Raw genomic sequence first — 21,895 nt, 5'->3', positions numbered from 1 at the left:
CCCTGGCACTTTGCGCTCTCAACGTAACTTGTTCCTTCGCTTTGCGCTTCTGTGGGCCGGCGGCCTTGCCTATACGCAAATAGAAGAACTCCGGCAGCCAACGGGGTGGCGAGGCCCCGCGACGCAGTCTGGTGATTGGCTGGCGCTCCGGGCAGCCGGCACCGCTAGTGGGATAGGCTGCCCCCTTGCTGCGGCTGAGCCCGCGGAGGTGTCGGAGCGAGGCGGGCGGCATGTGCAGAAAGGGCGGCGGGGCGGGCCTGCTGCCGCGCTGAGGGGCAAGGAGAGAGCCGGAGATGGTGGCGGCCACGGTGGCGGCCGGGGCCGGTGGGCCGCCGCTTCTGGCCGCCCTCCTTCTCCTCCCACTACTGTTGCCGCCGCCTCCTCACGCCGCAGAAGGGGCCGGCCTGGCGGAGAAGGTGATCTGGGCCGTGAACGCGGGTGGCGAGGCCCATCTAGATGTCCACGGCATTCACTTCCGCAAGGATCCACTCGAGGGAAGGGTGGGACGAGGTGAGCCCTCTGCCAGGCCCTAGCTTGGACCTTCTGTCCACCACCTCGCGCGTGGTCAGCTTGTGGAATTTGGTGCCACGAGACGAGGGGGTGGCCTCTGCTTGGGTGAATTTAGACGTCAGCAGGTTTATGGGGGAGAAGAGATTTATCACCAGTGGGAGCTGAATGGAATTTTTCTTTGCAGGTGGCGGGGAGGCATTCTTTACACAGCATGGTTGCAGACTGTGGAAGAGGGGTAGTTACTAAACATTACAGCATAGGGTTACTCAATGAAATCTGTTGGCAGCAGCCTCTAAACAGAGGGAACAGAGTGCTTACGTGTATAACGTAGAGTTATCTTGCTGAACTCTCTGATACCAGATTTGGGGTGACCTCATCTTAGATGGTTGCTAAAATGGTCAAACAAATGAATGGATAGAGATGCACTGATAAAAGCTGAGTAATAAAGTATGCATTTTACTTTGCTTACATCATTGGCCTTGGCTTTATTTTTATTCAGCAGTAATATTTATTCATCGTTGACTCGAAAGACACAGAGAAATATATTAGAATGAACCTCTTGCCCAGACCAGGCTAGCCCAATCTCATCAGACCTCGGTTATTAAGCAGGGTTGTCTCTCATTAGTATTCGGACAGGAGACCACCAAAGAAGTCCAAGGTTGCAACCCAGAGGCAAGCAGTAGCAAGCCATCTCTTGAGGGTGTGGTGGTTAAGAGTGGTGGACTCTGAGCTGGAGAACCAAGTTTGATTTTCCACTCCTCTGCAGCAGCTGGGTGACCTTGGGTTAGTCTCAGTTCTCTCAGAACTCTTTCAGCTTCACCTACTTCACAAGGTGTCTGTTGTGGGGAGAGGAAGGGAAGGTGATTGTAAGCCAAGGTAGAGAAAACTTGGATATAAATACCAATTCTTCTTCTGAATCTTGTCTTGCCTTGAACACTTCATGGGGTCACCATAAGTCAGCTGTGACTTGATGGCAAAAATATATATGATGCTCTTGGAAAATCTCCCCAGTCTCATTTATAACCTCTGTTTTCGTATTGGCAAAGTTAAGGCATATGTTAACTAGAAATGCTGTGACCATCTCTTTTATGTCATTACTCTGTGACTTCTGATTCTTGTTGCCTGTACAAATGGTCATTTCAGCACCAGTACATGCTTCCCTTTGCCAATAGGAAGGTGGTTAAACTGTATTCAGGCTAGTACATCTGACCTCTGACTCTTTGCTCTTTTCCTTATGTTCTACTATTCCTTCCTATTTGCCCTAAAATGTTTTGTGTTTTTTTTATTCCCTGCTCCACCTTTTCCAGCATGCTGATTTCCCTAGCACTTGTTCCTTCATGCAAGGGACTTTTAAAAAATCTGTGCTATGATTGCAGTTCTCGCTAGTGTTGGACTTTTTCTCTGGAGTCCCAAGAACTATTCTAAACTGACATCAGTAAATGTAAGGACTTGGAATTTGAGCATGCAGGCTGTTCTCATTTGGTTGGTGCACAATATAGGGTTGGGTTAATATGTGTCTCCTTTGTTACTTGCTAGCAGAAGTTCTGACAGCAGTTTTTGACATTTTGAGTTGAGAATAATGGAGGCTGTTTTCTGTCAAATGAGTGTTTTTTCTTGAGAGCTTTCTTTGCTCAGAATCTGACTGAACCTTACAGAACAGCTCAAATCACAATTCTTTCTTGTTCAATTTTATTCCCTTATTGCAATGCTGATTATTGGGGGGGGGAGGGGATAAGTTTAGTCATTACTCAGTTGATTGCCTTGAAATAAACTCTTTAGTTTCAATGTCTTGGTTCCAGCTTTTTGTTGTTCCTGAGTAGCTAATTTAACCAAGGTGCTTGTACATGTTGCTTTCTTTCTGACTCAACTGAAGTTCTTCCCAATTCTCTTGCCCACACATTTGGTTTCAGCTGAGTGTAGGCTTTCAGGTCTGCTAACTATTGCCTGATACAGGGAACAGAAGTGGCAGTTCCACCATGTACATTTCCTGACAGTAAGCTACAATTGCGTAACATCTTGCAGCCATGGCTATTAAGTTGAAAAGGCTTTTTGAAAGTGTTGGGTGTGACTTTTACTGGAAAGCTGCAGTATCCTGTCCTTATGATTGTGTTGCCAAAGTTCTGTATGTGCTCATATCAAGATTTTGCATCAGAGTGGGTAAAATGTAGCGGCCAACAAGGTGAGCAGCAAACCAATCACTTCATTTTCTCATCCCCTTTCACCTCCCTTCTTTCTACAACTTACTTCTCATTTTTAAAGAAACACACACAACATTTTAAATCATTACAATGGATATAAATGTTCTTGACATGTCAAAGCCATGGTGCAGAAATGGTTTTTCACACATCCTTTTTTCCTGGGAGGAGGCAGAAGTTATAGGGAACATTGCACTGTTAATCTTGACTTTCTGATCAAGTTATAGGGAACATTGCACTGTTAATATTGACTTTCTGACCTTAAATTATTCTACTAATTTATCAATGTTAAAGTGCACCATTGGAATATACATTTGTACTATCTGGCATATTTATGACACATGAAATATAAATGCCTTGTTTTTGTTACAACAAAATTACGCATATACTAGATCAAAAGCATAGAGCTCTGAAACTTGGCAGGCATACTTAAGCACCCAGATGTTCAGTTTCTGTTATGTGAGCTTTTGTTGCTACATAGTACTGTGTGTATGCCTTCTTTCCCCTTCTGACTTTTAGCCTCTGGCAAGGCAGGGCAATAAACTGCTCGTTTTCCTGTAGCTTAGCATCTGTATCACAGCCCGGTGAAGAGAGAGGTGAAATGATAGACGATGGGGAGAAGGGGGAGGTTGGGAAGACAGCAGATCCAGGGCCCTGGCTTCTAGAATTTCCACGAAATTAGATCGAAGTCATCAGAGGAAGGCAAGCTGCAATCCACGAACAGAGCCAGCCTTGCATATTCATCTCATGAAGGTGCAGAAATACACAGCAGTTATTATCTGATGCTGCAGATCATCCTACATTAAATTTTTCATATTTTGCAACTTTTAGAGAGCATTTTGATTAAAATTTTGTCTTAATCTTGTCACTCAGTTTCATAGAAATTTTTCTGTTGTTCCTCACAACTTCTAATTTTTATTGGGGGAAAGAGGAGGAGTCTGGGTAGGGGAGTTCCCTCAGGCCTTCATCTGTCTAGTGATAGCCTGCCTTTACATCTTCAAATTTTTCTGGGCAACTATGAGGGCTAGAAACTTGCTGTCACTTTTTATCCAAAGATTCTTAAGAAGACAAATGTTGATCTCAGAGTGTAGTACATTGATCTGCGTATAATAGTGTGGGATACTTAAGGCAGACTTTGTGTTTCTGATGTGACTGTGTATTCTTCATGTTAGAGTTTGCAGGAATGAGAGATACTACCTGTCACTTCAAGAGACTGAAAGTAGAGTGTTCAATGAAAGTGCACTCCGCTCCAGTGCTCCATGGGTCATTTTCCCAATCTTCAGCAAGAACTATCTTTTCCTGACAGTTTTCTTTATTGTTTTAATAGCTACATTACAGATGATGCAGCAGGCAAGGCTTTTCCTAGCAGACAAAAATTCTGCTTATACAGCTCAAAAGCCACAGATGATAGCAGTAGGAACAACACCCTCGGGGATGCTTGTCTAGGTTGATTTCAGCCTGCAAAATCTGGGCCTTACCATGAATTAAAGGGTGTTCTGCGCAGGCTAGAATACTCCTATCTTACTGATTCACATTTCAGATTCTTTAACCTAATAACTGAAGACGGAAACAGTTTTCTGCTCTCATAGTAGTGAAGTAAACATTTTGAAAGGAGACCCTGGAGAAACATACTTGAATAGCATGCAAGTGTACGTTCCTGTGTACTTTTCATTGGGAAGAAACCTGCGTTGAACCTGCTGTTGGGCTAACTCCCACTCTAGCTTTATAGAGCCGAGAACTAGAATCTAGGTGTTGACCTTTCTGTACTAGCATAGAATGCTATTTTTGTGCTCAGAACAGAGATGTGTTCTGAATGTCCCAGAATCTAAATTACAAGCCCTGCAGCCATTCGATATCCTGATGTTGTTATTTTACCCTGTATCTGCTTTTTCAGATGAAAAAAATAAATGTAAAAGGTGTTTTATGCTAATACAGGTTTTGTAGTGGCTGCCAATTGTTCTCTGTGGGATAAGCCATAGCCTTTTGTTCTCATGGCTAGAGCTGCATCTTCTTTGTGACCTATGCTGGATTTGTTCCGAGCAGCAGTTGGTTGAGCATCTACTATTGAAGGAGAAGCAGCCACCTGCAAGCCTTGAATCAAAGTCCATCTTTACCTTAGAGAGCCACTCCCTGTGATCTGTGGCGCAGATGGTGCTGGAGTCTAGGCTCATGCTACAGTCTGGTTTTCTTCATGGGGAGATTTGAGTTTATCAGTCATATCTGGGATGGGTATAGGGCTGGGAAGATGCCACGTGTAGTTGGAACGTATTCAACTTCAAACTGCTCGTCTCTAAACAATGGCAATAGTATTTGTTTATTTCATTTTCCTTGCAATAACGTTCTAAGTCAGTGATGGCGAACCTTTTTGAGACCCGAGTGCCCAAATTGCAACCCAAAACCCACTTATTTATTGCAAAGTGCCAACGCGGCAATTTAACCAGAATAACCCCCTTGAGCAGGGGCCAGCCTGCTGTAGCCTCCAGCAAGTCCCACATACGCCACTTTGTGCCTCTCTAGCATCTTGCCGCATCTGCCCCCTACCCCCACCCCCGGCAGCAGTCACCTGGAACACAGACACCAGGCCTGCCACCCGAGTCCTCCCTGCTTGCTGAGGTGCACGCACATCAAGTCCAGCAGCCCAGGCCAGCCTAGGGGTGTGCGTGTGGGGGGGTGATTTCCCCCCTACATGACGAACTCTGTGCACGCATGCCCACAGAGAGGGCTCTGAGTGCCACCTCTGGCACCCGTGTCATAGGTTCGCCACCACTGTTCTAAGTGTTCAAGTTGCATTTCCATTTCACAGGCATGATCCACACACGGCTGCTCAGGGAAAAGTGATTGCTGTGTGGATCCTGAACCTGAATTTAAGTGCAAACTAGGTGGACCTCACTTCCTACTCATTTCTGTAGTTGGTAGCAAGTTTCATGCAGAGATATGAAGACCTAGAAAAATGTAGTAAAAGAATTGAGGTTTTTCTTCAGTGTTGCAGTATAAAAGTTAAAAATTTTGGAGAGCACTGGGAAAAAAACTTTCTATTTTCTCTTTCAGAGTGAGTGAAGTTTTTTTTTAAGATTAAGGTTTTATACACAGAATGTGTGATACGAAGATTTTTATGTAAGACTATCTTCAGTATTAGAGAATAGTTCCTGTGTTCTATGACTATAGACATAAACAATATCAATAATATATTTATTTTTTTAAATATAACACATTTTGGCAACAGTAAATATCCTGTAATGTGTATAATGATGATATAATATAATATAAGAGTTCAGTGTTGTAAAGTTTAAGTCTTTATCCAGATATGCTGCTAGTGCTATAGAGACAGCAAAACTTTCTGCCCAAACAATACACTTTATTTTGCCTACTGCAATAGCTGAACTTATATTTTTCCCACCTTTCAAATGGCAAAAAGATACACATTAAAATAGCATAGTGTGCAGACATCTGTAGTGCTCTCTGTCTCTAGTATTCACAGTTTTGCTAGCAAAAAACTAAAACATTTATACTACTCAGTTTTACAGGTATGCAAATAGTACAATTTTATGTGCTAAGTTATACATTTACAGCCACATCCAAAGGGGGGGTCCTCTCAGGGGAGCAGCGGGGTGGCCGTATGCATGGATTCCCCCTCTCCAGGGCACTTACCTCGGTGGAGGGGTGAAATTGCTGCCTTGTGGCCGCTGCTTGTCCTCCTCTGGCAATGTCCCTGCACCTCCACCACTGGTGTAGTGGGGAAGAGCTGACATTAGTCAGCTCCCTGCGAGCCTTTGCTGGTGCTGGCAGGCCACAAATGGGACTTATGGCTGGTGTAAGTCCATTGCAGCCCATTGAGGATTCTCAGTGCCAGGGAGGCTGTCACACTTTGCAAGGCTCCCCACCCCACTGGGAAACTTCTTTGGGAGACATAAGGCAGCACTACATTGGTGCTGCGGCCCACAGCTTCCACTATGAATGGGGTTGACCGTATTCTTGATGCAGTAACACATGGTTGGTAAGGGGGGAAAAGTTGCATACATTTCAACTTCCCTTAAAACTTCTGGTAACTTCCACACACCCCGCCTCAATTTCAAAATTTCCAACAGCTTTGCACATTTCACTTTATGACGTGTGAGCAGCTTAAACCTGGAGTTCCCACATCCAAGTCCGTTAGACCACTCACAACATCCCTCAGTGGTTTCCTTTTCCCCTAAAATGTCTGTGTGGAGGAGGCTTTTGAAATTCATTCTGTAATGAGGAGTGCCGTGCCTCTCTGTCGTGTGCGAAACTTTGGTCAGAACTAATTTTCTTTAACAACACCTTCCACTTCAGTTGTGATATGACATATTTAAGTGGATCTTTAGCTGGATATGAACGAAGCTGCTACTGCTTTTTGGTAGGAAGTAAAATTTTGTCTCCCTGACAAGAAGTTTCTTTTCAAGCCCCCTTTCCTGCTTGGTGGGTTTGGCAATGAAGACATTTACCTCTGGGTGCCTGTAGTAGGGTACAAAGCATCAGTTGTAGTTGCTGCTCATTAGTTTAGTCCTGTCTGAAGTCAGCCTACCCTGTAACACTGTCAGATCCGCACTGAACTGCTGTGCCAGGGGATGAGGGGGAGTAAGCCTAGATTGTAAACGAATTGTATACAACTAGTGCAGAGATGTGATTTGTTCATTTGAGAGTGCCTGCCCCATGTTTTCTTTCTCTTGTGGCTACTCCATGGCCATAAATGTTTCTCTGCAGTTTTTTTTCTCTCCTTGTAATTTGTAGATGTAAATTGGACGAAGCTGTCTTGCAAACCTGTAAGCTGGCAGAAGCACAGATCTCTCTCCGCACTCAGGAGATTGAGTTGATCTTCATCTACTACATTCTGTCAGTGATCCCACATCTACCCTCCCATCTTGGCATTTTTCGCCTTAAGTAACAAGACCTGGGCTGGGGGAGAAGGGAGCTCTGGTGTGTAGCCATATTGTGCTCACGTTTGTGTGACCAAGAGGGCTAGGACTGGTTTTAATTTCCTGTTGCTCATTTATGTGAGTTCCCTTTGGGAGTTTTGTGCTTGAATTGCTATTTAGTGTTCCTTTTCAGTTTGATTTCTATTAATAGCTGTTTTTCCCTTACGCTGCAGTTATCTATGGCATCTCATGTCTGTTTCTCACTGCTAGAAAGCCCTATTCAGGATTCACTAACTTTTAGAAACTAAGGCACATTATGGCTAATTCAGTCACACTGTGCTGTTTCACCTGTAGTTTTGGAATATGAAAGAGGACCATTGCGCTAATATTGGACTACTCCGTAGAACTCAACTTAACACTACAGGCAGTGGTGGCGAATCCATGGCACTCCAGATGTTCATGGACTACAATTCCCATCAGCCCCTGCCAGCATGGCCAATTGGCACTAAGGCAAGCCTGAGATCCTGCCCTTGCCCTAACCCTAACCTATTATTTTTATTTAATTTATTCAGTCATAAATTGTTCCCAAAATTGTAACAAAACCCCGAAACCTAAAACTGACCATAGCCCTATTCTTGTACTGCGCCCTAGAACTCAAGGTAACACTAAGGCAACCCTGAGCACCTTTTCTTGCGTTAACCCTAACCCTAACTTATTATTTTTATTTAATTTATTCAGTCATAAATTGTTCCCAAAATTGTAACATAAACCTGAAACCTAAAACTGACCATAGCCCTATTCTCGGACTGTGCCCTTGTGGAAGGAGATCAGGCCAGTGCAGTGACTCATGCAGAAATACAGAGTAGACAGTCCTTTCTGTTGAAGAGTAGCTGTGGACTCTAGTTTCTTGAAATGTACAAGGACTTTTGTGTAAGAATAACCAAGCTGCTGGTTGGCAACAGTAATGTACAGGCATTGAATCATAATATTTATAAACCATGGGAAGTCTTCTGTAATTTCTTTAAACAAAGTAGATTGCAGCTAGGATATGATTATTGAGGAGGCAGAATTTCCTTATGTCATGCTCAAACTTTCACTTCCTGATTTTTATTTATGTTATTTTTGGGGTTTTTTGCTTTGTCCCCTTGATTTTGTAGGGGATGGAGGGACACAGCTTGTGGGGTACAAAGCTAAGAAGTGAACTGCATAGATTTGCAGCCCTGTTTGAGCAGAGTATCTTGATATTGGATCTGCACTTGATGTTGAATCTGCTGTGCTTTTTAAAACAGGTACACAAAGCAAGAAAATGTCCAACTCTTGTTGCTAACAAAGATTTGACTGAAAGTTCAGTTTGTGTCCTGCATTTGGGTCTGATCACACATGCAAATTTATCACTTGATCGTATTGTGTATTGAGGGTGAGAATGGGTCAGTTCAGATCAGATGCTGCAGAAAGAATTTACGCATCTTCACTCACATGGTTCCTTTTCCCGGGGAGACGTTTCACTCATTAAGCTGTAGTTCAGTGTGGTTCTCATTTGACTAGTGAGAAATCAAGGGGTGTGTGAGCCAAAGTATAACCTTGTGATGGAGTGTTGTAGTTGTGAGATATGGCATGATCTTTGTCAATCTCTGATTAGGGACTCCTTTCTTAGGATTATAATAGTTTTTGTAGAAGAGAGTTATGGAATTGCTGGGGAGTGCAGGTGATTGATCAGTTATGTGAATATGGTGATGGTGTTTGCCTCACCAAGTCAAGTACTACTAAAGTTTACTGTTTTATTTTTTTGAATACAGCCTCCGACTATGGCATGAAGCTGCCAATCTTGCGATCCAATCCAGAGGATCAGATTCTATACCAGACAGAACGCTACAATGAAGAAACTTTTGGATATGAAGTCCCTATCAAGGAGGAGGGGGATTATGTGCTCGTGTTGAAGTTTGCTGAAGTCTATTTTGCACAGTCCCAGCAGAAGGTAAGTTGTTATGTGGGACTCCATTAGCTAATTTTGAAATCATTTGGGATATGGCTTTTGTGTTTGGGTGTCTGTCAAGTGTTCTCTTTTCATTAGTGGACAAGAGCAACATTTGAAAGTAGCAAGAATACTTCTGAGGGCTAAGCTGGTCCAAACAATATTGGCAGGAAGGTAAATTGACCTTAAAGGTCCATCCCAAAATATGTGTGCTTCTTGCTGCATTATTTTTCACTTTTCACTGTTTCAAGTATTTTGGGTATGCACACAACTACTTGGGGAATGTGCTCAGACTTTCCCTCTTCCCAAATTCTTTTAGCAGTTGTAGAACCTGTTTTGCTCATATTGTTGTTATTAAACTTGAAAGATCCTTTGGGCATTGCCATTCTGCCTGACAAAGAGCTCTGCATCTTGGCATGCTCTCACCAAAACCTGAGCTATGAAATTCGGAAGGCAGAATCTCTTTTCAGGTAGTTTCTCTTGATAGCACAGCAGGCAGGTTTTTTGTTACACAGAATTCTTCAACAAGCATTATGAAAAGATGTCTGCTTTCATTCCTTTTTAGATTTTGTAATTGCTTTCACATTTTTATCCTGCCCTTTTCCCTGGATGCTGACAGTGGCGTACATAGCTCTCCCTTCCTCTGTCCTATCCTCACAGCAACCCTGAGAGTTAGGCTTGGTTGAGAGCAAGTGACTGGCCCAAGATCACTCTGGCCAGTCACCAGTGAGTTTAAAGACTGAGCAGGAATTTGAACCCGGTCTCCTTGGCCCTTAGCTAGCCCAACACGATAACCACTGTGCAAACTTGAATACTAATAAATCAGCAAAAGTCAACAGGTTAGTTGTTTTGCTCATTTCTCCCTTTCTGCCATTGGACATTAAAAAGACCAGCAGTTCTTGCAGGGGGGGTACAATAAAGATCACAGAGGCAGGCAGTGCCTGTCCATTTGTCAGCAGGAAGGGGATAGTGATGCAGAATGAAATGGGATGGGAACAACTAGAAAGACTTAATAGGAACTATGGTTTGGTTGGGATGCCAGCCACCTCATAGTGTTCCAATCTCAGAAGCTGTGGGAGCATCTCCGAATTCATTGCATTTCCTCACTTTATATAAGCCACATTGGAGATCTTTACTGGTCCAAAGGAGAGTTGGAAATAAATAAGCCTGTTGCTGGTAACTACCTGTTGCTGGTAATTCCATCCATGGTGCTGTCACTTGACAATAAGTTCTCCGTAACAACAACAAGCCTAATTCCTCTCCTCTCTGATTCTTTGTTCTCCAAAAGGTTTTTGATGTGCGTGTGAATGGGCATGTGGTAGTGAAGGACTTGGACATCTTTGACAGAGTTGGGCACAGCACAGCCCACGATGAGGTTATTCCTGTCAGCATCAAGAAGGGGAAGCTGAGTGTTCAGGGGGAAGTGTCTACATTCACAGGAAAGCTCAACATTGAGTTTGTCAAGGTAACAGATTGACTGGAAAACTGTTTGTCTAATGCAGAATTGTTGGTGTGTGTGTGGGGGGGGTGTTGTTTGCTTTTTGCATATGTATCATACAGCCCCATGACATAGAGTGGTAAGTTGCAGTCAAAAGCTTTGCATACAACCGGAGTTCAATCCTGACAGAAGTCAGTTTTAAATAGCTGGCTCAAGGCTGACTCATCCTTCTGTCCTTCCAAGGTTGCTAAAACGAGTACCCAGATTTCTGAGGGTAAAGTGTAGATTACTGAGAAAGGCAACAGCAAACCACCCCGTAAACTTAGTCTGCCACGTAAATGCCAGGATGTGACATCATCCCATGGGTCAGTAATAACCCAATACTTTACTTTTTTATATACCATATGTTTAGTAATTTCTGGGGCAATTTATGAGGCGTGTGAATAGATCAGGATTGCACATTACTTACTATTACTAAGTCCACATCCAGAATGAAGCTTTTTGGGAGCAGGCTATATTCTTAATTGTGGCGAAGGAAACTGAAATAATCTTAGAGGCAGAAACAAATTTAGCCCTAAGCAATATCCCTGAGAGCATCCTGTCATCTATATAAATGACAGTCATTCATTTCTAGGGAGAAATCCCTTGTATAACTTGTGGTCTGTTACAGATACTGGATATTGTATCCTTTGACATGAATCCTGCCTCAAGGGCACAATATACTGCCCACTGTGCTTCCAAGTACAACCCTACCTTCTCTGCATTTGTTTGCCTGTGTTCATGATGGATATTATGCCACTGCTTTCTAATCTTCCTCTCTTGCCAATTCTGTGACTTCCGGTTTTTGGAGGTCAGAGTTCATCTTTTAAATTGAGTAATGTTGAAAATGTTCAATGTGAAGCCTAATGAGAATCCATGCATAGGTGTCAAACTTGCAGCCCTCCAAATGTTATGGACCACATGATGCTGGCAGGGGAAGATGGGAACTATGGTCCATAACATCTGGAGGGCCGCGAGTTTGACACCTGTGCGAGCAATGATCCCACTTTTTCTAAAATCAAAACTTCTTTGTTTCATATTAGTAGAGCTTGAGCTGTCCTTTTCACCATTTGTCGTAGTATGACAATTGTCAAACAGTGAAATTCTGAAATTTGGGAGCCAATTGCAGCTCATGCATGTGAATGTTTCCAGTTTGGTTTTATTTCCATTGCTATACATCGAAGCCATTGTCAGTATTTGTTGAGCAGCTCCTGGACTTCAATCATCCCATTGCTGGTCCCTGGCACAGCCATAACTGTTGCCCCTTGCCTTCACTCTCAGCATTGGCACTGAGGTCAGACCTCCTGAAGGGGTGTAACCCTTCTGTATTGGTGCATACTCTGTGACTGGTGGCAGTGGATGGCTCCAGTTTCTCCCCCTCATCCTCTAACAAGCTGGGGCCACCTTTCACTACTGAGAGGCAAGCAGGTGGCTTAATGCTCCTTTGCCTGAATGGGTGAGTTGCTGTCAATTATCTGTGTGCCTGGCTCACTTCAAGCACTGGAGGGATTGCCCTCTCCCTGTTAGTAGCCTCTCTTCCTGCCTGAACAAATATGCTGCTCCTTCTTTCTCCGACTGCTTTTCTATGTAGCAGTGGGAAAGGCAAGTGGGCTTGCTTGTCCTCCTGAGCTGAGCAAACAGCATTGACTGCCAGGAGCAATTGCTTCCATTGATCAAAGGGGGAGAGGGAGATGAGGTGGCAGCTGCTTCTACTCCATCACTGTGGGCCTGCTTAGGTTATGGTTCGTAACCAGAGCTGCCGTTGGCTGCCCTTTGTGCAGAAGGAAGGGAGGAGCTGCCTCTTGTCCTAGTTGCCTAATAGGTGTGAGGGGAGAGAAGCTTGCTGCTTGCGTCTTGCCGAGGGCCTTGCTCGGACCTGAACTTTGCCCCATAGAAAAGTGAAAATCTCTGAATGCTTAAACCTTCACATGAAATGGAGACCTTTTAACAGCCCTACACTTACAATGGAGAATTGATACTACAATTTTGCTTTGTCTTTAGCCAGGCTTCCATTGAATTGCAGGAAGGGGCTAGTCAGTTGCATTTCCCCTTGATTTAATCACGCTTGTGCAGATTTACTTGTCCCATGTACAAGGAAGCTAGAACAGGCAATCTACATAAACCAATGTTTAGTAATAAAACTAATCTCTGCTTCCTATTTCTCCAGGGGTACTACGATAATCCAAAAGTCTGTGCACTGTACGTCCTCCGGGGAACAGTAGACGGTGAGTTTCCTCTAATGGCTTTTAGCCTTCGGGTTTTCAGTTTCAATTTATTGTGGTCATTGACCAGATTCTATCAAATACATATACATTCACAACCTCCAAATTTTCAGCAAACTAGAACACCAGTTTTAATTAAGAAAAGGTCTTCTAAAAAAACTACTAAGCTCTGAAATTTTTCCTATTTAGATAAAATGAAGCTAAAGAAGCTAAATTAGTGATTTTGGTCTGATAATTAGATAATGCCTTTATCGTTGCACATACGAAGGACTTTACATACAAAAGCATAGTAGTTGAAGATTTTCAAGTCCTATTTTTTCAGGGCGACTTGGAATTTTGAATAACGTAGGATAGATTACCTTAGCTCGCATCCCATTATAAAAAGGGCTACTTCCCCTAGTATGCCTGGACAATCCCTCTCTGAAATAGGGAACTTTTTATATTTGCCTTCTAGAACTGCCTCCTTTTTCCAGGTCCCCAGCTACCCTGTGTGTCATCACAAACAGCTATAAGGAAGAACTTGAAAAGTTGGTCACTGAGGAGAGTGTCCCTGTCTTAGGCCCCACTCCCCTCCTGTGCCCCATTCAGTGTCCTGAATGCATAGGTGATACAAGACATCCCTGCATTACTTGAAGACTGTGAGCAGTCCTCCATAGTATGTCTTGCATCTGTTATTTCCAGTTGGCTGATTGATGGTCATTGGGTTCTATTAGCCTTACTAACTTTGCCCCTTAAATTTGTCCTGCATAGGACAAATCATGCAATATTATTTGGTGTCTGGTGTTCATCAATTCGGGTGTGGCAACACTTAAGGATTTTGCAGAGTGCTAAATAATTTTGGTACGTAAGGAAAGTGTCACACTCCAAATAGATTAATGTTCTTGCAATCAGGGAAGTGTTTTATGATTGAGTTTAAAAACCTTTCTTTATCAGACTTGGTTTGTGGTCAGCCTAGTCATTGTGCAGAGGTAAAACTGAGTGTGCCATCAGGTCTGCTCAACAGCGTGGTGCTGCCTGTCCAGACGTCCTCATTAAAGTACCTGTATGGTATACATGTTCGCAAGTGCATGCTTCTTGTATTCACATTTAAAACTAGGTCCGTATCTGAAAAATGTAATAAGTGCTGTGACTTTGTGTCTCCCTAGCACGAGGAATGATTGCTTTTCGGATATGTGTGATTCAGACCTTGGCATTTTTTTTCTTCCACAGATGTTCCAAAGCTGCAGCCCCATCCAGGCCTGGAGAAAAAAGAGGAGGAAGAAGATGAAGAGGAGTATGAGGAAGGCTCCAGCACTAAAAAGCAGACCAATAAGAACCGGGTCCAGTCGGGCCCCCGCACACCAAACCCCTATGCCTCGGACAACAGCAGCCTCATGTTCCCTATCTTAGTGGCCTTTGGTGTCTTCATTCCTACCCTCTTCTGCCTGTGCAGGTTGTGAGAGACATGACAGCAAGGCTGGAAGGGAAGGAGGCAGACCAGACACATAGCAGGTGTTTTGGTTTCTCCACCTTTCTCATAATTTAAGGAAAATAAAGGGTTGTTAAGGAGTACCAGGGTGAGTTTGTATCACAGTCTTTGAGGAGGGTGTCCATCTTGCCTCTTCCCCAGCAGCAAGGCTCTGGGTTCTACGCAGCCGTACCACAAGCAGCCACCTTTCCTGCCCAGAGAACCTTGATGCAAAGACTGGATACTGAACTACCGTCCCTCCCCCTCAAGGAAAGGAAGAGGAGATCAAAAGAGGGGCAGTACTAAACAGGGAGGTCAGAGGTTCAAATGTTGGCTTTAAAAAAGCAGACTTTGCTTTTGAGCATCCTTGGATGGAATAAAATGTGTGCTAGAACTGCTGGGAATGGATGGGTTAGAGGGGCTTTTTGACATTTGTAACTAAACATATGGTACTTCCTTTCTGTTATGGAAGAAAGAAGGTTCACCCTTGCTGGTTGGTCTGTTGGTTTAAAAATGCCTTTGAAGTCAGGGTTGTCATTAGAGTGGGATGAGCAAGTTGACCTGGGCAAGTTGCCTTGGCTGTGAGAAATGTTCTTTGCTTCATCACTGTAATGCAGAACAGCCTCAGCCATGAGCAGGCTCCTTTGTCATGTCATCTGTAACATGGCTGCTTTTGTTTGTTGGGGTGGGGGGCTCTTTCAGACGTTACTTTTAGCTTTCACTTGTTCCACAGTTTATTGACTCTCGTTCTGTCCCCTACTTTGTATGATGACAAAAACCTGATTGGTAAACTGCCATGGAGGTCTAGAATAGCAGAGCAGTTGCTGAACTTTTCCTTGGGTAGCCTCTGATTTCCTTGAGCCAGAAGCCTTGCTGCCTTGGGAGCTGAAGAGATATCTCTGCCTGTGAGAGTAACAGGGGGGACCTTGGGCACAACTTTTCTCTCTGACCTCAGAACCATTCGAGCTCCTTCTGGACCCTCAAGATGAAGTTTTAGTGGTCTATGCCAGTTTCGCTTTAAAAGAGTTACAAGCATATTGGCTGCATACATAAAAGCAGTTCATAAAAATTAGTTGCATCCCAAGGAATGCAAACTGAAAGATGGACAGTGAAAACGTGTCTCAGTGAAATATCCATACACAGTGCAAAATTGGGTGAATTGGGCATCCATTCCTAATTTTGCTAAGAGATTTTGATGTGTATCTGAGAAGGATGTTAGCTTGTGATATGGGAGGAGCCATGATCATTGATGTGGTCTATAGTGGTCTTTCATGGGCCAGCCCTGGCAGCCAGGACCCTACCCGGTTTCACCCTAGTTGAATCCACTAAACCTTTATATTGGGTTTCTGTGGCTTTATAATGTCGTCCCTCCACTCTGGTGGCTTCAACTAAAGGGAGAATGGCAGTCCCTGCTAGGTTAAGAATAGAGTGGTGCAAAACTCCATCTTGATAAACTGGAAGATAGTTGCATTGTGATTATTCACTCAAGGTGTAGCTAGAGCTCCATTATACTCTTTCCATAGAGATGTTCTTCAGTTCACGCTCACTAGTAAATCATCATGTCAACTCTGGTCAGGTTAACCTTTGCAATGTGTTCTTTCCTGGACTCTTAAGTTTTCCTCAGCTATAAGTTTCATTTTGCCACTAAGTGGCTTAAAAAGTACAGCTCAAGGGTGTGATGATAGAAGGTCATTCAGGTGCTAACAACTGGATGTGTGCAAGTCTGACTTGCTACTGATCTCTTCCAAGGTACCGTTCTAGGGCAAGTGGGGGATAAAGTTAGGACTCCATTGCCAACAGATGCATTTAACAGCCATCTATTCCTCTTCCTCCCTAGCTTGGAATCACACTTCAAGGAAAGCCTGTCTAAATGTGAACCCTGCTGTGCTTTTGACCCCAAAAAGCTTTTTGGATTAAACAGGATGTATGTCTTAACCGCCGTCCCTCCCCCCGCCCCCCCAATCATCCCACCTCTAGTTTTTCTAGTTTTCCACTTGGCTGTTGAACCTCATCTAGCATTCTGAGAAGCTGGTAGGAATTAGGTACTTTTAGTTTATGGTACATCATGAACATTTGCCATTGTTTTTCCATCTCTCTCTTTTTTTTTTTGCTAGCTCTAGATTTGCTTAAAGCAATAGGAAATAGTGTTTGATGCTTTAGATCCCAAAACTATGAAGAGTGGCTTTGGAAGCCATACAGCCACAGCAGCTCTGGCTAGGTGATTTGACCTGCTTATTCTTCATGGCAGATGGGTGGTACGTGAGCTCACAGGAGTGTGTTCTTGTGGCCATGAGTATAAATAAGATGCTTTGTTTTTATACTGTTCTCATTTGTGCCTTTCCTTTCTGATTACTGTTGCTGTTTATTTGGAGGCTTGTTTCATAAGTAAATATGAGAAGATTGCCTGATCTCTCCATGTAGAATCACCAGATTCTACTTGGGTCATCTTATTTCCACGGTCGACAGATTAAAAACAGAAGTTTTGCAAGAACAGCTTTTATTAGAACGGAAATATAGCAGCCATTAGTGGCACCTGGTGGAGTCTTGAAACCTTGGTTCTGCTACTTTCTCCAGCCCTGCATTGGCATGTTTTGAAGGGACTGATGGCTGTTCATCACTTAATTGAATGAGCCTTGTCTGTTCCATTTCAGAGGGTTGTGAATCCCTAAAGGAGGAGTAAGTTTGCTGTAAAGAAGGAGGCTTTAGCCCTGAAGAGGCAAGAACCAGATTGCTTCAGTGAGAGATTTGGCAGCTTTTCTCAGTCATTTGATGGTGGCAACTGCAGAGAAGGACTCAGGTTGCAAGAGCAATCTTCTGTGAGGAAATGCTGTAATTTATTTGGTTTGTACTTCATGATGAAATGGAATAGGGCACTGATAGTATCTGTCGATCAAAAGACACTTATTTCATCCAGGGAGCAGATTCTCCAATATCTGTGCCTAGGTGTGGGGAATAATTGCTGGATAACTTTCTTTATTCTGTGCATGTACCATTCTAATCACTATATAGTGAACGGCTTGAATAGTTTACCTGGCCTGGAAGTCAGAGTCCTCCATTTCATTTACACAACAAGGATGTTTCCGGTTTGTTTTTCTGATTTTAGTTGTTTTGGTTGTAATTATAAAGTCTGAAAGCTTTTTTTCCATCTCCAGTGCTTTGTGTGGCATAGGGAGCTGTCCCATCGGGTGTGAGGGTACCTCAGAGTGAAATGAAAGGAATGCCAAAGTGAATGTATGCATTTGTTGTGCCTTTTTATTTTTGAGTTGTAAGATAGCAGCTTTAGCTTATAACGAAGCTTCTGTTTTAAGGAACTTTGTTTAAAAACTGCATCTAAGAATGCAGGGAGCAGGAACAGTGAGCTGAATATTTCCCCTTGTTCACAGATAGCAGGAAAACAGATTACTTCATCTTATCGATCCTGTGCTGAAATGTCATAATCCTAAATCTGCTTGGGGGCTCAGGCTCCCGTTCCTGTGTGGTAAAAAACAACAACCCAAGTACGCTGACAAGAACCTTCCAGTTTGCCCTCCACAAAGTACCTCTAACCTGACCTCCTTTTTAAGGAAGGTCCCTTCCTGCACTTGGCAAGGTTATGTTTGTGGAAACCTAAAAGCACCACTGGGGGTTAGAAGTGAAATGTTTGTCTCCTTATAACAGGTGTCAAGTAAGACCACCTTAAGCTACCCCTTGGACTTCATGCCATCTCAGGTTATCTGTGCATGCCAACCAGTCACCTTTTGCTGTACTGCCTTTGCAGGAGCCTAATGCTGATGATGATTATTGTAAGGCTCTGGGACGTTGCCTCGACTCCATTGTTTTAAATCAGTATCCTTTCCCAGTGTCCTGTATTTAATTATACATTAGTAAGACAATGGTGGGAGCCACAAGCCCTCTCGCATGCTAGGACAACGTAATGGAAAATCTGGATCATGTTGCCCTTTTGTGGAGGATTTTATACTCCTGATGTCCACGCTTTGCTTGCAAAAGGTATTTCTGCTGTGGGGATAGGTAAATAACTGGGAGCATACTATCCCCCTATTGCTCAAGGTCCAAGCTCCAATTGCTAAAGAAATTTTTGCAGTTCAGACCTAAGCACTCTGTTAATTCTAGAAAATTGGATCTATTGGATCTGGTGGGAGTCTTGAGATTCTTAAAATATTATAAACTTGAGCTTCTGGTCTGCTGCTGTGTCTGTTTTGATCAAGGAACATCTTATTTACTAGATGGACATCATGAGTATCAGATAGAGCTAAAACCTGATGTATTCAGCTGGATGCAAATTAAAATAATTACTTGAACAGTCCAGTAGAGACAAAATATTACTGGAGCCTGTAAGCTTTCTTTCCCTCCTAGTAAATAGGCTATTGTGCTGAGTCCCCAAGAGAGTAATGGTAGAGGCTTTTTCTGTCTTCCTGGCTATTAGTTGCTTGGTAGAATAATATTTTTTTTTACATGGGAATGCTTTTATGTGGTGCTACACACACTTTGTCTGGTCAACAAATATCCTTAATACCACTGTTGATAGGACATTTTAGTGTGTTTGTTGTTTTGTTCCTCGTCCTTCTTCCCCAATAAGTGCTTTATTTTAACAAACTGAAGTGCTCTGAATTCTCCCAAGCAAGTTTGTATGACTAGGTACAATGTTTACCTTTCAAGCATTTATGTAGTAGTAGGAAATATCTGGGGATGTTGCTACCAGCTTAAAGGAGGTTTCTCGGAATAGTTGTTCAATTTGCTGTCTGTGAACATTATGGTTTCCATGGATCTAATTCAGTATAGATTTTTGAATGTAATCTTTCTCCAAAAACTTTTGGAGGCAGATTGGCTCACTATCTAAGGATCATCATCCACTCCCCACAGCAGGATATGTAGGTAATAGGGATCCATAGAACTGTCTGGAGAGGAATCATGGAGGAATAAGCTTTTTAAAGCATACATGTGCCTCCTAACTTTGAATTGCTGTTCCAGTTGATGCTGTGGAGTCAGTCTTAAGATTACTTTGCGTTTTAGGAGTTTCAGTACCATAGGCTATCCTCCAAACCTTGTTTCAGGGAAGGAAATTGAACATATAGCTTGGGTTGGAGTACGGATGTCTGAGAATCCAGGATTGTGTTGTCAGAATCATTCTCAGACACAGAGCAGTTTTCTTTCTCCTCTTGGGCGCAGGGAAACTTCCTGTATTGTTCTCCTGTCTTGTTAACTGTACACAGGAAGTGGTCATTTGGGTGAGTCTAAGAAATGCATACCTAAGAAATTTCAGAGAAGAATCACCAACAGCTATTCTAGAAAAGAACCTGCTTGTTTTTTTCCCATTCGAATTCCTAAGCATGCAGGGTCAAATTTTTACTCCTATCAAGCTGCGTTTGGGGGCAGATAAGCAGTCTTCAACTGTTGCCTGATCATAATATATCTTACAGTAATTGTTGTGCATATTGCATTTCACTCATCCCTCTTTGGATCCCTACCCTTTCTTATGAGGCATTGGTCATGTTTTCAGGCAGCTGATCTCAAGGGCTTTTAGGACAACTCTGATCTTGAAGGTCTCAAGCCTAAATTGAGTGACACAGATTTTCTTACTGGACATTCTTTTTCATCAGCTTCAGAGTTACCACATAGCTTTTACAGATTGTGTTCATAACTGTCACTTGCCTTGTGTTTTCAATGATTTGCAGCAGTTCTTTTTCTTATTGGTTGGGGATTTTTAAATCACAAATGTAGGCAAAGGGTGAAAAGCACAGATGGATTGGCTTTGCAAAATGATTTTCTTTCCCCCCCTGGGGAAGCAGAAGGGGTATTGTTGAGTTGTTCTGGATTGATTCCCTCCCCTTCAATTTGGTACGTTTAGCTGCTTTTTTTTTATTTGGGGGAGGGGATGTCTCCCAGAATGACTGGTTGAGGGAAATGTTCTGAAATTTACTGCCTGGCAGTTTTAACCAGCAGTGTGTTAAAAGAAATAAACAAAATTATATTGTCAATCAAATGTACTGGTGCTTTCTTTAAGAGAAGTGTGCATGTCTTTTTCAAAGAGGATTTTAATACCCTGTTTCACTTAAAATAAGACCTACCCTGAAAATATGCCCTAGCATGATTTTTCGGGATTTCTGGAGGATGCTTGAAATATAAGCCCTACTCCAAAAATAAGCCCTAGTTACAGATTCCCTGGTGCAGCTGATCTGGTCACGTGGGGGGTGCAAAATCATGGGGAAAAATAAGACATCCCCTGAAAATAAGCCCTAACATATCTTTTGGAGCAAAAATTAATATAAGACCCTGTCTTATTTTTGAGGAAACACGGTAGCTTGAAGCTCCATGAAGCTGGAGGCTCAAACTATAGTGGCTACTGCAGGTTGACAGACTTAATTTAAAACCCCACCACTGTATTAAGATTTCCTGCATCATCCAAGGAGCTGTGATATTGTCTCTGCTAAAATCTAGCTTTATTGTTGTTCCCTGTTTAAACTACTGATGGTCTTAAAATATCTTTTCATACCACTATGAGATTCCCTGGTTATAGGAATGCTTTGGGGGGGGGGGTATTTGTGGGGGAAGGTAATTTAATACACTATAGAAGGCTGGACTTACATGGCCTCAGCAAAGTGAGAAATGCATTAGATGTTTAGTTCAATCACTTAGCCAAACGTAACACACAAATTATTTTCCCTGCTAGCTTTCTTAATGAAGTAAGGACAATGGGACAATTCAGAGAGGCTCATTTTCATCTCCTTGTACTGTCCCTGAAATCCTATATATTGTTTCATCCTGGTTCATCTATGATGAGCATCTTTTTATTGCCGATGGTTCCTCTAGCACGGCCTTGGTATGGTGCTTTCAGCATCTTCTGCTACCAAGCTGTTTACTTGCTTTTACAAAAGACACTCACATAGGTTATACCCTGATCTGAAATTATTCTTGTTACCACTACCGCTAAAAGTATCCTGGACAATGGTGTACAAAGATGACCATAAGTTTTAAGACTGTTTTGCACGCTAGGATTTAAGAGTGGGTTTATGAATTTACAAATCCAGAGTCCCATATATTCATGTGACATTTCAGACTACCTTGTAAGGTAGCTACCACACGCGCTTTTGCAGAACTTTGCAGTGGCAGAGGTTTGCCCATCACCAGGTGGGCCCTGAAGTTGTCCCTGGATTACATTTGCAGGCTACAGGAATCACCCCTGACTGCTTTGGAGGATGGA

General features: G+C 43.0%; 1 protein-coding gene across 1 annotated transcript; it reads left to right on the top strand.

Annotated features, from left to right (window-relative positions):
- MLEC (malectin) lies at positions 1 to 20,672 on the top strand. The gene is made up of 5 exons (XM_048514244.1): positions 1 to 510; positions 9,376 to 9,554; positions 10,840 to 11,016; positions 13,196 to 13,253; positions 14,460 to 20,672. Exons 1-5 carry the CDS (start codon positions 294 to 296, stop codon positions 14,687 to 14,689), a joined length of 861 nt encoding a protein of 286 aa, XP_048370201.1. The 5' UTR covers positions 1 to 293; the 3' UTR covers positions 14,690 to 20,672.
- The last annotated feature ends 1,223 nt before the right edge of the window (positions 20,673 to 21,895 follow it).

Source organism: Sphaerodactylus townsendi, linkage group LG13 (assembly GCF_021028975.2).
Source record: "Sphaerodactylus townsendi isolate TG3544 linkage group LG13, MPM_Stown_v2.3, whole genome shotgun sequence".
Classification (NCBI taxonomy): Eukaryota; Metazoa; Chordata; class Lepidosauria; order Squamata; family Sphaerodactylidae; genus Sphaerodactylus; species Sphaerodactylus townsendi.
Note: the sequence above shows the minus strand (reverse complement) of the source record. Positions and strands in the feature narration are given on the sequence as shown.

Excerpts from the sequence above, each read along its gene's own strand:
- MLEC (XM_048514244.1), top strand. The coding sequence starts at position 294 with ATGGTGGCGGCCACGGTGGCGGCCGGGGCCGGTGGGCCGCCGCTTCTG. Across the intron at positions 511-9,375 it reads CGAGGGAAGGGTGGGACGAG|CCTCCGACTATGGCATGAAG; the intron begins GTGAGCCCTCTG and ends TTTTGAATACAG. Across the intron at positions 11,017-13,195 it reads TCAACATTGAGTTTGTCAAG|GGGTACTACGATAATCCAAA; the intron begins GTAACAGATTGA and ends CTATTTCTCCAG.